The following is a 15,595-nucleotide window of genomic DNA, read 5'->3' on the forward strand; positions in this document are numbered from 1 at the left end:
TATTCAAAGTTCCTACAGTGTTTGAAAATTAATCCATGTAATTCACCGTATCAGTATGCATATACCTGATTCCATTCTTTGGTGTTTACATAAGAGAAATAAAATATGTGTTTATAGAATGATTAAAAAAAATTTTTTTTTAATAAGATTTTGTCAGTGCATGCCAGATAGAGCACAAGCAGGGGGAGCTGCAAGCCAAGGGAAAAGCAGGCTCCTGCTGAGCTGAGCAGGGAGCCTGATGTGGGGCTTGATCCCAGGACCCTGGGATCATGACCTGAGCCCCAGGTAGGCGCTTAACCAACTGAGCACCCACACATCCCTAGACTGATTTTTTAAAAGCAGGTGTTCACAGTACCTTTACCATAATAATCCAAACTCACTGCCTTTTTTGCTCTTTTTCCTCCAAGTCTCCCACTTCTGGCTCTAACTACCACATCTGCCCTGGGACTCCTGCTGCTATCCCATACACATTTTTTAAAGTATTAAGTCAGTTTAGCAAGAGTACTGTTTTAATGTGTTCAGTGTATCTTGTAGAATTGTCACTTGAGACAAATTATTTGTTATTTTTTTTTTAAAGATTTTATTTATTTATTTGACAGAGAGAGATCACAAGTAGACAGAGAGGCAGGCAGAGAGAGAGAGAGAGGGAAGCAGGCTCCCCACTGAGCAGAGAGCCCGACGCGGGACTTGATCCCAGGACCCCGAGATCATGACCTGAGCCGAAGGCAGCGGCTTAACCCACTGAGCCACCCAGGCGCCCAAATTATTTGTTATTTAAAGGACTGATAATGGGGCGCCTGGGTGGCTCAGTGGGTTAAAGTCTCTGCCTTCCGCTCAGGTCATGATTTCAGGGTTCTGGGATCGAGCCCCGCATCGGGCTCTCTGCTTGACAGGGAGCCTGCTTCCCTTCTTCTCTCTCTGCCTGCCTCTCTGCCTACTTGTGATCTCTGTCTGTCAAATAAATACATAAAATCTTTAAAAAAAAAAAAAAAGAACTGATAAGAATTTAACTTTTTTTTAAAAGATTTTATGTATTTATTTGACGAAGAGAGATCACAAGTAGGCAGAGAGTTGGGCAGAGGGTGGGGGGAGCAGGCTCCCTGATGAGCAGAGAGCCCAATGCGGGGCTCGATCCCAGGACCCTGAAATCATGACCTGATCCAAAGGCAGAGGCTTATAACTCTGAGCCACCCAGGCACCCCAAGAATTTAACTTCTAAAAATATGACCCATAACAAATATTTTATATGTAAATGAATAAGAGAAAAGAAGAAGGAACAAAACCAGTGTAAAAAAATATGAAAGTTATTGGTAGTCACATTTAGCAAAAATTTGCTGTCCAAAAGTACAGTATAATGAATAGTTACATGTACTTAGGACAGAAAATTGAATCAATTGAAACAAAACCTACAAGCAGTAATAGAAGAAACAGATACTAATTGAGCAGTTCATTGTGTACATACCCTAAAATGTGTAATTGAAGTGTTAAATTTCTAGGTAAAAGAGATGCTTTGGAGATTGGTAGTTCCAATTTTTCAACTTCTAACAAGGTTTTAAAGTTTTTATTACCATTAATAAGAAAATTCTTCTGTTACTCCCTCCAAAAGCAACATCTCTCATGTTCCTGTTACCATCATTTTATTAAAAAGTGGCTTTTCACTCAAAAAGAATAAATACTATAAAGCCACTAAATTTTATTTAATTTTTTAAAGATGTTATTTACTTATTTGAGAAAGAGAAAGGGAGAGATCGAGAACGAGCAGGGGAAGGGCAGAGGGAGAAACAGACTCCACAGAGCAGGGACCCCAGTGTGCGGCAGCTCGATCACGGGATCCTGGGATCATGACCTGAGCTGAAGGCAGACGCTTAACCATGTGAGCTGCCCAGGTGCCCCTAAAGCCGCTAAATTTTAAAACTTAGATGAAATAAAAAATAAATTTCCAAAATCAGCTCAAGAAGCAGAAAACTTAAAAAGACCAGTGAGGGGCGCCTGAGTGACTCAGTGGGTTAAGCTTCTGCCTTCGGCTCAGGTCATGATCTCAGGGTCCTGGGATCAAGCCCTCCATCTGGCTCTCTACCCAGCAGGGAGCCTCTTCCTCCTCTCTACCTGCCTCTATGCCTCCTTGTGGTGTCTGTCTATCTGTCTGTCTTCTCTCTCTCTCTCTCTCTCTGTCGAATAAATAAATAAATAAATAAATAAAATCTTTAAAAAAAAAAAGTCCTGCAAATACAGTATTATATTGGATAGTCAGAAAAACTACCAAGTCTACTTTTTTTTTTTTTTAAGATTTTATTTATTTATTTGACAGACAGAGATCACAAGTAGGCAGAGAGGCAGGCAGAGAAAGGAGGAAGCAGGCTCCCAGCTGAGCAGAGAGCCCGATGCGGGGCTCGATCCCAGGACCCTGGGATCATGACCTGAGACGAAAGCAGAGGCTTTAACCCACTGAGCCACCCAGGCACCCCCCAAGTCTACTTTTAAGAGCAAATTTGACTAAACCTTCTTGGAATTGGGGTTATCCCTAATTTATATAACTTCTTTAGATTAAAGTATGGGGGGAAAGTACACAATTCTGTCTGTAAGGATAAAATACACTTTGATAACAAAACCAGATAATTAAATCACAATGTTGTGATCCTGTGTTGGGATGACAGATCTCATCCTCCAACAGGTTAGCCCAAGGTATCCCAGCCACATTTCTCACAGAACAATAAGAGGACCCTAAGAGCTAGTGGAAATTAGCCAGAGAGCTTGTTTAAACCGTCTATTTCATCACCTTGGCTAAAGTTTCATTGGCCAAAGCAGAACACATGGCTGAGCCTGGAATCAGAACATAGGGAAATAATACTTAATATTTTGATGGGAGTCGTTGAAGGATCACATTGTAGATAGTGGTATAGGGAGTGAGTCTATTAATGCAACCACTCTATCACACAGATCTAGAAATGAACTTTATAGAAAATGTGCAGTGCAACCTAAATGGAAGAAAAACATAAAACTATGGAATAGATGAGTAGAAGGACCTAAAAGGAAAGAGTTTCAGGAAACATAACCATGAAAGAATCTGGAATATGACAGAGGTGCCTCTACAAATCAGTGAAATAAGAAAAGTATTTTGTTAGCATTGAAACAGTGGTTTTATATGGGAAATAGAAAAAAAAGAGAGAGCCTTCATAACATGTACTAAAATAAATTCCAAATTAATTAAGGATAATACTATGAAAACAGTCACAATTATTGGAAAATGTAGAATGTTTTTATGACTTTGGGATAGGAAAGAGATCTTATTCAAGATATAGAGAGCATAGTAGGGGCACTTGGGTGCCACAGTTGGTTAAGTGTCCAGTTCTTGATTTTGGCTCAGGTTATGATCTTACAATCATGAGTTAGAGCCCTGTGTTGGGCTCTTCGTGGAGCATGTAGCCTGGTTGCAATACTCTCTCTACCTCTCCTTCCTTCTTTCTTTCGCTCTCTTTCTCTTTCTAATAAACTAATAAATTAATTTTTAAAAAGCACAGTAGTAGAAGAATAAAATTTCTGTATGACTAAATAAATAATACATGACAAACTGAGAAAAATTTAATACACTAGTATTTCTAAAGAATGCTTACAATCAGTAATGAAAAGATAATCCAATAGAAGATATACAATAAACGGGAGTTCAAAGAAGAAATAAAAATGATCAGTAAACACATGAAAATGTATTATTACTAGAAAATATCAAGAATATCTAGCTTTAATTAATTTACTTTTTTAAAGATTTTATTTATTTATTTGACAGAGAGATCACAAGTAGGCAGAGAGGCAGGCAGAGAGAGAGAAGCAGGCTCCCTGCTGAGCAGAGCACCCGATGTGGGGCTCAATCCCAGGACCCTGAGATTATGACCTGAGCCAAAGGCAGAGGCTTAACCCACTGGGCCACCCAGGCTCCCCCATCTAGCTGTAATTTAAATATACATTTATATTATTGCTGGTAAGGTTCAACCCTTATATTGGCATGTAAGTAGCATATGTTGACAAGAATATGCATAAATAGGTATTATGGTGTGAAAATAGGTATGGCCACCTTGGAAAGAAGTTTGGGAAGTATCTAGTGACATTGATAACTCTATGCCATGTCCTATTCAGCTAGTGAAAAGGAGAGGAAAAGGTTCTCCCCTCAAAGAGCATGTATTCTCTCTCTCTCTTTTTTTTAAAGATTTTATTTATTTATTTGTTAGAGAGCACCCGAGCACAGGCAGACAGAGTGATAGGCAGAGGTAGAGGGAGAAGCAGGCTCCCTGCTGAGCAAGAAGCCCGATGTGGGACTCGATCCCAGGACTCTGGGATCATGACCTGAGCCAAAGGCAGCTGCTTAACCAACTGAGCCACCCAGGCGTCCCAAGAGCATGTATTCTTAGTGGTAGGCTGGTAAACAAACTTCTAAAGATAGGTTAGCCTGCTTGACATTGTTGTCCCATATATTCTGTTAAGTTGAGGTTTTTTCATTCTACTTTTTCTCTGTTTCAGATTGGCTAATTTCTGTTTCCATGTCTTCTGGCTCACTGAAATTTTCTCCTATGGTGTCTAATCTTGTTCTTTTTTCTAAGATTTTATTTGGGAGAGAGAGAGCATGAGCAGGGGGAGGGACAGATAGACCCTGAGATCATGATCTGAGCCGAAGTTGGACACTTAATCCACTGAGCCACCCAGGCACCCCAATATTTTTTAATCCTGTCCTGTATTTTTCATTCAGTTACTATATTTTTTATTTGTGAAGTTTCCATTTATTTCTTAAACTTAAGCTTTTATCTTTACCATTTTGTTCATTTTTTCCCCTTCAAGTACAGTAACTCAAAGTTCTTTTATCTCCGAGTCTGTTTCTAGTAGCTGAACAATGGTAATCTTTTTATAGTGGAATATTTCAAGCATTTACAAAAGTAGAATATAATAAATCTGCTGTACCTATCAACCAACTTCAGCATGTATCAGTACATTGAATACCTCCTAATATACCTTCATCTGTACCTCCTACTTTGCCATCCCTTATAGTTGCTGTTAAAATCTTATTTATTTATTTATTTATTTATGAGCACGAGAGCAAATGGGGTGGGGAAGGGCAAAGGGAAAGGTGGGTAGGGAGTCTCAAGCAGACCCTGTGCTGAGTATGGACCCGTACATGGCGCTTCATCTCACAACCCCAGATCATGACCTGAGCTGAAACCAAGAGTTGGATGCTCAACTGACTGAGCCACCAAGGCACCTCTTCACCTCTGATTATTTTAAAGCAAGTCACGAAGAATCCCTTTCATATATAAGTATTTCGAAATGAAACCACTCTATTGTCATACTTGAAAAAAACCAGCTAACAGTAATTCCTTAATATCATTCGATATCCATTATTGTATATATTTGCTAATTTGAAGATTTACATGAACTTTATAAATTTCAGCAAAAGTAAAAGTTCCTAAAACTGAAATTGAAAAAATGAGTTATCTTGACTGTTTGAGAAATTGAATTTATAATAACAATGGTAATAAAACCTTCCTGTAAGGAATCATTGAGCCCAGATTCCTTTAATTGAAATTTTTATTGAGATAAATGTAAATTCACATACAGTTGTTAGAGAAATTGCAGGGTAGTCCTGTGTACTTGTTACCTAGTTTCCACAGTGGTAACGTTTTGTAATATTCTAGAACAAGGGAGATAATGGACATTGATACAGTCCCCCATTTATATTCTTTGGTCTCCTCTTACCTGGGTAGTTCCTCAGTCTTCCTTTGTCTTTTTTGACCTTGATAGTTTTAAATTTTACTGGCCAGTTATGGAGTAGAATTTTTCTAAATTTGAGTTTGTTTGATGTTTGCTTATTATTAACTTCATGTTACATGTTTTTGGCAAGATTATGACAATAATGGTATTGCATCCCTTCCCAGCGCATCTTAGATTTGGTACCACATGATGTTGCTAACTGGTGATGGTAACTTTAAAACAATTTAAGATGGTGCCTTTAATATTTCTTTACTAAATTGCTTTTTTCTTTTGTTATTAATAAGTATCTTTTTGGGAGAAACAGTCTATTAGTATCCTATTTCTCATCATTATTTTACCCACTGATACTAGCATTTGCTGATGAGTTTCAACTGAACAGTTATTGCTGTAGTATTTTCCAGTTGGTGATTTTGCATTATTAATTTTTGGGCACCTGAAATTCTGTGTTTGGCACTGTGGTAAACTTGCTTATCTAGAATGATAAAGTAATGAAGTTGAAAGAAGTTTGAATGATCCTCTGATGTCAACTATGTTCAGTATTTGTATTGTGTTAGTACAGGAAGGAGTCTTACAGAATTTTTGTAATATTTTAAAAAGCTTTTAGCATTTTTTTAGTTTGTGTTATAACATTGCTATTGGACGTTTGTGGGTTATTGTTAGTCCACAAATTATTGTTACTGTATTTTTGCTGAGATAGTGTGAGGAAATAAGAGTATGCTTAGAGGGGTGCTTAGGTGGCTCAGTGGGTTAAAGCCTCTGCCTTCAGCTCAGGTCATGATCCAGGGTCCTGGGATCGAGCCCCACATCGGAGTCTCTGCTCGACAGGGAGCCTGCTTCCCTTCCTCTTTCTCTCTGCCTGCCTCTCTGCCTACTTGTGATCTCTGTCTGCCAAATAAATAAATAAAATCTTTAACAACAACAACAAAAAAGATTAAAAAAAAAAAAAAGAGTATGTGCTTAGAAAGTTTCTGTAATTTGGCCTGTCCACCCCATTGATGCGGTATTTTACTGAAGTATTGGTCCGCAACTGCCATCAGGTATATCTGTTGGCATATCAAATGTAGATTTTCTACTACTTCTGGCTTCAGCTTTGTTCTCAGCGTTGTCAGTTGACATGTATGTTAGGGAATACCTTAATCTGGGCCCAGCATTAAAAAAAAGTAATCATGTTTTTATGTCAGAAAACCAGAAAGAGTGCTAAGTATTCTGTATTTTGTATCCTTAACATCATCAAATGGAGAAGGCACTAATTTTCAGAAAAGCTAAGGGAAGAAGTGGGAAGTGAAACTAATAATTGGCCGTTATAAAGAGGCACATGAACAAAAGATGAAAAAGAAAATAGAAATTGTAGAGTTCTGTTTGGTTGATGTTGTCAGTTTGTCTAGATCCTAGTTAGTTGGTAAATTTTGAATCTGCAAGGTAAACAGTAATTCATTTTTTAATTATTTTATCCTTTTTTAGTAGATCCTTTTCATTTGATTGTTAATTATTTGTTCATTTTCTAGGAATACAGGAATTTCCAGAAAATATAAAAAATTGTAAAGTTTTGACGGTTGTGGAGGCCAGTGTAAACCCTATTTCCAAGTAAGTTCTCAGTTGAATTACAAGTTAATTTTTAGTAAAACAGCTGTGAATTAATTATTAGTAGAAAATTACTTTCTGTATTTTTAATGAGTAATTTGTATCAACTTTAAATTTCATTTTTAGGTTAAAATGAAACCTTTTTACAACCATGGTTTTTTCTAATGCCATATTTTCTAGCCCCCTATTTTACAAAGGTAAATTAGACATCAGAACAGATAATCCAAATGTTTTGCTCCAGGTCTCACAGATGGTTTGTGTCAGTAATGAGGCTAGAATTTGGTTTCCTCCCTCAGTGATACTTTCAGAATGTAAGAAGTTCTTCACTCACAAATCAGCTGTGTAGCACTCTAAAACTTTTGAAAATACTAAAAGAAACTGAAAGATCAGGAAGGTAAGAACAACAAAAAAGGAAAACCATGTGATTGGTTACAACATATGCCAGAGGTCATAAATTTTCTTTTATGATAGTAATGGCTATGAATAGAACACTTTCCTGACTCCAGAACTATTAAGTTTTGCAAAAATGGAATAGTGAAGCAAAAGATGAGTAGAGCATGGTTTAGTGTAGCTAAGTCAAAAACTGAAACCAGCTTTCACATAACACAGTACTGTATTTAGTGAATATTTTCAAACATTGGTGCTTCATTTGCTGTGGTAGATGAAGGAATGTGACATAGGGAAGAAACAAGCTAAGTCAAAGACTGAGAAGTCTCACTGCAACAGAACTTTGTACTTTTTAAAATCCAGGAAAAACATGTAATGATGATGTTTTATCTTTAGCTAAAAATATTGCTCTAGCGTCCAGTTCTAGATCTGGAATTTCTTTTGTAAACCAGAGGAAATAAAGGGAAAGCTGGTACATACAGGTTCTCATATGGCTTTAAAATGTCCTTTAGCTTTTTGTGTTATTTCTTCTTATTTGCTTATTATAAAATTATGCAATCTTTATTTGGTTATTTAAAGGCCAGATTTTGAAACTGAAAATAATTTCTAAACTAGTGGTTCTCAAATGGGAATGATTTTGCCCCCAAGGGTCATTTGGCAAATTCTGAAGACAGTTTGGTTTTTAAAACCTGCAGTGGTTGGTGGTGCTACTGGCTCCGAGTAGATAAGGCCAGGCTTGCTGCTGAACAATACAGTGCAGAAGACAGCCTCCTCAGTACAAAGAATTACCAGCCCCAAAAGTCCATAACGTCAAGGTTTGGGGGAAAAAAAAATACTGTCAAGTTTTGGAATTCTTTATGAATCCTTTGGATTGATGTTAGATAAGGCAAATTTCAAGAGTGCTTGCTGATGTCATAGTTATGTCCTAAATACATTTCTGTGTATTGTGGTTCATCCAAGTTGACCTTTTTGTGCACATTTTATCTTCTTGAGGCAAATATATCTCATTTCCTATTTATGAAGAGAAGAAGTTATTGAAATAGGTAAATTATTATAAAAAGGAAATCTCAAGTTTGCAGGTCCCTTGTTAAAGTAAAAAGGTTACTGTTACCTGTTAAGAACATGTGTTGGTTAGACAGATTCTTAGATCCTGAGACTGAAATTCTGTGTGTTAATTTAACTTAAATTCTGATATATTTTATATAGGCTTCCTGATGGATTTTCTCAGCTGTTAAACCTAACCCAGTTATATCTAAATGATGCTTTCCTTGAGTTCTTGCCAGCTAACTTTGGCAGGTAAATTACAGTTTCTTTTAAAACCTTTTCTTGTTAGCTCTTACGAAGTTTACAAAACTATAAGTTGCTTTAGTAATACTATTAATTATACTTTCATACGCTCTTCTTTTGTAATTATTTCCAAACCTTGTGGTTTTTTACAGTTTTTTTGGGTCTTGTTATTTTGTCTTTGAATTTATATTCCCAGATAAATAAATAAGCAGTGAATATTTAGAAGAAAAAGGTAATTTACAACTTGAATTGGTTTTTAAAGTATTCAAAAATACTTTAAATGTGGGTAATTTCTATATTTTTGAGAACCGAATACTATATTTTTAGCATTTATCATATATGAAAATGATCTAATTATTGATTTATCTGTCTTCTCCACTAGAATCAAAATTCTGGAGAAAAGAAAGTGTGTTTCTGGGGACCACCCCATTGGCGCACTCCCGCCAGAATCTGAACATAGAGTAATTCTTGTCGTTATAGTCTTTGAGTAACTTTTTTTTAATGAAAAGTTGAACAGTGAGTGAATGACTATTAGGTATCATATTATTATTATTTTAAAACTAGTAGAGAAAGTGCGTTTTCAATGGCATGTTAATTTTAGTCATCTTTTTGTCTGTGAATAAAGATACATATTGTATGATCTCATTATATGTGGAATCTCAAAATAAAACCAAACCTGAGCTTCATTAGATACAGAGAACAGATTGGTGGTTGGCACAGGTGAGGGTGGCAATATGGGTAAAGGTAGTCAAAAAGTACAAATTTCCAGTTATAAAATAAATAAATTTTGAGGGTGTAATGTACAGTATTGCTGTACTTAGAAATACTGGATTGCATATTTGAGAGTTGCTGAGAAAGTAGATCCTAAAAGTTCTCATCATAAGAAAAAAAATTAACTATGGTGATGGATGTTAACTACTCTTATTATGGTGGTCATTTCACAATATATACACATATACATTATATTGGATATCTGAAACTAATAATGTTATATGTCAATTACATTTCAACTAAGAGAATTCTGGGCATTGTTGTAGCCCATTGACTGTCCTGTGGGACCACTTTATCATGCTTCATATATTTATTTACATACATAAATATATATTGTGTACATATGTATGTAATTATGCATATACTTTTAATATATTTATGATGTATATATTATATATGCATACATTTATATATTATATATATAAAGCATACTTCTCAGATTCCTTTTTTATATCTGGTATTTGGACCACTTTTTTATGGAAATATATTTGACATATAACATTTTCTAAGTTTAAGGTGTACAGCATGTTGATTTGATACATTTATATATTGCAATATGATTGACATTATGGCATTAGTTAGCAACTCTAGACCACCCAAACTTCTCATTTTCCCTTAATTTTATTGGAATGTGCATCACTGAAGGGCCAGAGGATTTCTTCTTTATTATGTCCCCTTAAGTTCCCTTGTTGTTTTTTCTCTTGGAGCTGGACTCTGGAGTTGAATTACTATTCTCTAACCTACTAATGGCTAATATTTTGGAGGCATGTTTGCATGGAATGCTGTAGGATTGATATTTAGGGACAACAAGTTGTGCTTTAAATGTGTTTAGAAGTGTTGAACTTTTTTCCCCCAACTAATTCTGATGGGCAGAAATAGTCTTTTCTTACTTTGCAATTAGAGAATATTGGTTGCTTTAAAACTTGGAGCATGACATCACTTTGGTAATTAAATTCATTGTCTTTGTCATAGATGATTGATTTGTTATTTTGTTTTGCAGATTAACTAAACTCCAGATATTAGAACTTAGAGAAAACCAGTTGAAAATGTTGCCAAAGTAAGTAAAGGTACTATTCTTCCTAAATTAAGAATTTTTAATTCTTCTGAAGATTTTTTTTTTTAAGTAATCTCTGTACCCATTGTGGGGCTCAAGCTTAACAATTCCCAATATCAAGAGCCACAAACTCTACTGACTGAGCCAGCCAGGCACCCCAAGAATTTTTAATTCTTAAGTCCTTAAAGAAATGTTAGTTTTGTAATATCTAAAACATGAGTGAAAATTATTTTTAAAAGACTGACTTATGATCATATTGTGATCACATTGTGATCAGTATGACTTGTGGTCATATTTTAATCAGTGGTATTGAATATAAAACTTTCACATCTGTTGTTGGTATTTTATAGTGATTTCATAAGGTTTCTGAATTTGGTCTTGTGTGACAAATATCAAAATATGTCTATAAAACCTACTAGTCCCATATAGAGGTCCCAGTGCATATACTAGAGCTCTTATATAGTATTAATTAGTGAAATTTGTAGGGTCTTTATGTGAAGTCTGATAACTGTAATTTTAAGAATTTGTTGGGTTTTGTAGTCTGTTGTAAGTTAGAAGTGGGATGGACAGCCCCCTGCTGGTAAGCTAACATCAAGAAAAGATGGCAATCCAAGATCAAGTAAGATAAAGCTAAAACAGATCTACACACTGAAAATGCACTGTAGTGTGTGTCCATTTATTGAAAAAAATAAATTAAAACTTCCTGAATTCATTGCTACATTTTTACAGTGTAGGCATTGGCAAACTACTGTCTTACTAAATCTGGCCCACTGTTTATTTGTGCAAAGAAGTTTCACTGGAAACACATTTATTCATTTACATATTATCTACGGCTCCCTTTCCTCCATAGTGTTAGAATCAAATAGTTGTGACAAAGACTGTATGCAAAGCCTAAATTATTTATTCTCTGATCCTTTACAGAAAACTTTGCTGATTTCTGTTGTTATTGATTTGTCAGGAGTTAATTGTTAGCTTTTAAGGGAGAGATCTCCAGTTCCACAGGAGTTAGTTTGGCTTACTCAGCTTCTATGGCGTCTTATTTGTACCTGTTATGAAATTTACCATGTTAGTCTTGTTTTTGTTTTTGTTTTTAAGATTTTATTTATTTATTTGACAGAAATCACAAGTAGGCAGAGAGGCAGGCAGAGAGAGAGAGGAAGGGAAGCAGGCTCCCTGCTGAGCAGAGAACCTGACGTGGAGGTCAGTCCCAGGACCCTGAGATCATGACCTGAGCCGAAGGCAGAGGCTTAACCCACTGAGCCACCTAGGCACCCCAATCTTGTTTTTTTTTTATGCATTTTATTTCACTCTTTTTAAAAAAGATTTTATTTATTTATTTGACATAGAGACACACAGTGAGAGAAGGAACACAAGTAGGTGGAGTAGGAAAGGGAGAAGCAGGCTTCCCACTGAGCAGGGAGACTGATGCAGGGCTCTGTCCCAGGACCCTGGGATCATGACCTAAGCCAAAGGCAGATGCTTACCTACTGAGCCACCCAGGCAACCCCCCCTTTTTACTCCTGTTTTTACCTGGCCAACTTATATGCATGCACACATGTACCTGTAACGTTCCCCATGGATGTAAGTCTTTGAGGACAAGGAGCATATCTGGTTTTGATTCCCAGAAGACATCATCTGTTAGCTGACAGTTGTTCAGTGCAGAAAAGATTGGTGTTTATTGTGATGGTTGTGAGTGTAAATTAAAATGGGAATTATGATCCATATTAAATTCAAAAAGGTTTAAATATTTTACAGATGTGGTACTGGTATTGATGACTCCTTTAGTGCAAATGGACTGCTTTCTAAGAGATTTGAATAGGATGTAAATTGTTTACCTAATAGCTAAGCCTATAATTAATATTGTTTATCTGATACAATAATTTTACTATTTTATCTCCTTATTTAACTTTAAATTGGGCTCTGTCTGATATATTTTCAAATATAATTCTTTACTGCTCTCTTTTTAAGACTTGTGATTAAAACTTTTGAGACCTCACAGATCTGTAAAGAGGCAATAGTTTTAAATGTTACAAAAGTCATGTGCATTCAAGTTATGTGAGTGAACCTTTTTATAATCAAAGATGTGAGCAGTGGGAAAACTGTTTCAGATAATGTAACTAAGTGAAATTTAATACCATCTAAGTACTAGAGGGCACAGGGCCAAGCACACAAAAGATGTGTTTTTTTCCCTGTGACACAAGAAGAGATGATAAAAAGGAGTTAAATACAAAGAAATTTGAGAGGTAAATAGGAAGAAATTTGAGGGATATATTGTTTTTGGTTTCTCCTTGAAGTAGGAAGCTGGATCTTAAATGAAAAGACTTGAAAATGAAAACGTGAAATTTTGTCTTAGACTTTCGAGGTATCTTAGTAGGACTAAAGTTGCCAGTATAAATTAATGCAAGTTAAGATAGAGACATTTTGAAGATTTTACATTTTATTTCTTTTTTTGTTACATGTACATGTCATTCACTTTTCCCTGTATCAGTTTTTAAACTTCTAAAGACGTCATTCATAATTGAATTTTTCCAATGCACTGCTTTTTTGTACTCTTGTATGACTTACCCTTTTGTTACAGTGTTTAACTGCTCTGCGTGGAATTTCTATGTTCTTTTGTCATTTTAAGAATTTCTTCAATTCTCCCCTCCCTCCTCAACACACCTTTCTGCTTTTCTCAAATGCTTACCTGGATATAGTTTAATGTCATAGCTTCTCATCTTTCTTCAAAAAGTCCTGGAAACCTTCTTTGTTATGAAGTAAACTACAACTGACTTAGAGATTTTTTGGACAAAGATCTGAGTAAGGGAAACAATTATAGTTGAGACTAGGCCTTTAATAAGTCTAAGTTAAATAAAGCAGCTTTGAGAAAAATTGGTGTTGTGAAATAAGTTAAAGGACTATTGATAGAATGGCATACTTTAAATGGAAGGGTTTGGAAAAATTAGTTTCCTCTAATGTTGGGTCAGTAACATAGTGTCATTACAATTATGTGTGTTCTTTTGTTTATCTGTTATTTTTTTAAGATTCTTATTTATTTGAGAGAGAGCAATAAAGATGCACACTTGCAAACACAGGGGAGGAGCAAAGGGGGAGGGTGAAGAGGCTGCCTGCCAAGCAAGGAGCCCTAGGTGGGACTAGATCCTGGGAACCTAGGAGCATGACCTGAGCCGAAAGCAGTTGCTTAATGAACTGAGCCACCCAAGCGTGCCCCCAATTATGTGTGTTCCTATATTTGTTAGTTTTTTCACTGAAAAGGCAGAGAAATGTTTTGTGAGTTTTATTTTACTTTTTCTAATTTGTTTAATTTCCGGAGAAGATAGAAATAGTCTGTGTTCTTATGTTGTAATTTAAGGGGGCTGTTGGTTTTTAATAGTGTTAATTTTAAAGTCATTAGCATATTAATATATATTAATAATACGATGATAACTGTATTTTGCTTTCATTTTGGCATATCCTAAAAAATTATAGCACGAAGTTCTTTATCTGGGTAGCTGGTAGTACTTCAATCTATCAAACACTAGGTTTCTCTAAAAATAGTAATTATAAGAGTGTAAATATGTATTTGAATTAACTAGTTTAGGTTTTTAAAATGCTGTATTGAAGGAGAGATAAAAGTACAGCTTAGTTTATTTCATTATTAAATGAGGTTTTGTACAATTTTCAAGTCACTATAGTTGCAGAGAAATATTGGTAGTAAGTTGGAAGTTAAAAATGATTTTACTACTCATATTTATGGTTCTTATAAAACTTGATTTTGAGTTGTATTGAAATTAATTTGGAAATGTGGTAAGAAATTTACTGTTTAGAATTTTGAGTACTTATTTTTAGAATTTAGCTATTTTGAAGTTTTACAAATATATGACCAGTCTTGAAAAATTGGTAATAATTACTGTGTAGCTGCCAGTCTAATTCATTAGTTGATTAATACTATATGAAAATTTATTCTGTGAAAAAAGCAAAAACCAGTTATTCATATTCTGCTCCATGTGTTTAAATTTACTGTGACTATTTAGGAATAGAAATGAAGACCTGATGAGAACCCAAATTAGAGAATAATTCATAACTTATTCAGAAATTAAATAAAGAATACTTTTCTGAGAAATTATATTTATTTTGTCAATATGGTGAAACCTGTACATTAGATCTTACCTAAGAATGTTTAATACTATTGATTTGAAAGCTTCCATTTGATATTTTTATATACTCAATTCTTCATTAATCCCTTGTGCATAGAACCATGAATAGACTGACCCAACTGGAGAGACTGGATTTGGGAAGTAATGAATTCACAGAAGTGGTAAGTTCTTACCAGTCTCTATCCAAAGGTCTTAAATTTGATTGAGAGCATGTGAAAGTTAATGTATTTATTTCTTAGCATTTTTTTAAAATATTTTATTTATTTATTTGACAGACAGAGATCATAGGTAGACAGAGAAGCAGGCAGAGAGAGAGGAAGGGAAGCAGGCTTCCTGCTGAGCAGAGCACCTGATGCGGGGCTTGATCCCAGGACTCTGGGATCAGGACCTGAGCCAAAGTCAGAAGCTTTAGCCCACTGTGAGCCACCCAGGAACCCCTCTTAGCATTTTTAAATATAAAATAGGTTAAAGATATATACATATTTTGGAAAAAAAGATATGAAAACACTTAACAGGGAGAGTTAATCAGATAGAAATATCTGACAGTAGTGAGAATCAAATGTAAAATAAAGGAGAAACCTGTGGAAAAAGTAACAAAGTTAGGCACAGCAAGTAGACAATTTGAGAG

General features: G+C 35.3%; 1 protein-coding gene across 14 annotated transcripts in view; it reads left to right on the forward strand.

Moving 5' to 3' along the window:
* The window catches only part of ERBIN (erbb2 interacting protein), a 137,016-nt gene that overhangs the window by 60,785 nt on the left and 60,636 nt on the right, over positions 1 to 15,595 (forward strand). For all 14 annotated transcript variants that reach the window (XM_047729089.1, XM_047729088.1, XM_047729092.1 and 11 more), the window contains 4 exons: positions 7,257 to 7,335; positions 8,926 to 9,015; positions 10,778 to 10,834; positions 15,065 to 15,128. In XM_047729089.1, the coding sequence (XP_047585045.1) occupies positions 7,257 to 7,335; positions 8,926 to 9,015; positions 10,778 to 10,834; positions 15,065 to 15,128 (290 nt within the window). The remainder of the gene's footprint in view (positions 1 to 7,256; positions 7,336 to 8,925; positions 9,016 to 10,777; positions 10,835 to 15,064; positions 15,129 to 15,595) is intronic.

The sequence above is a fragment of the Lutra lutra genome, chromosome 5 (assembly GCF_902655055.1).
Source record: "Lutra lutra chromosome 5, mLutLut1.2, whole genome shotgun sequence".
NCBI classification, from domain to species: Eukaryota; Metazoa; Chordata; class Mammalia; order Carnivora; family Mustelidae; genus Lutra; species Lutra lutra.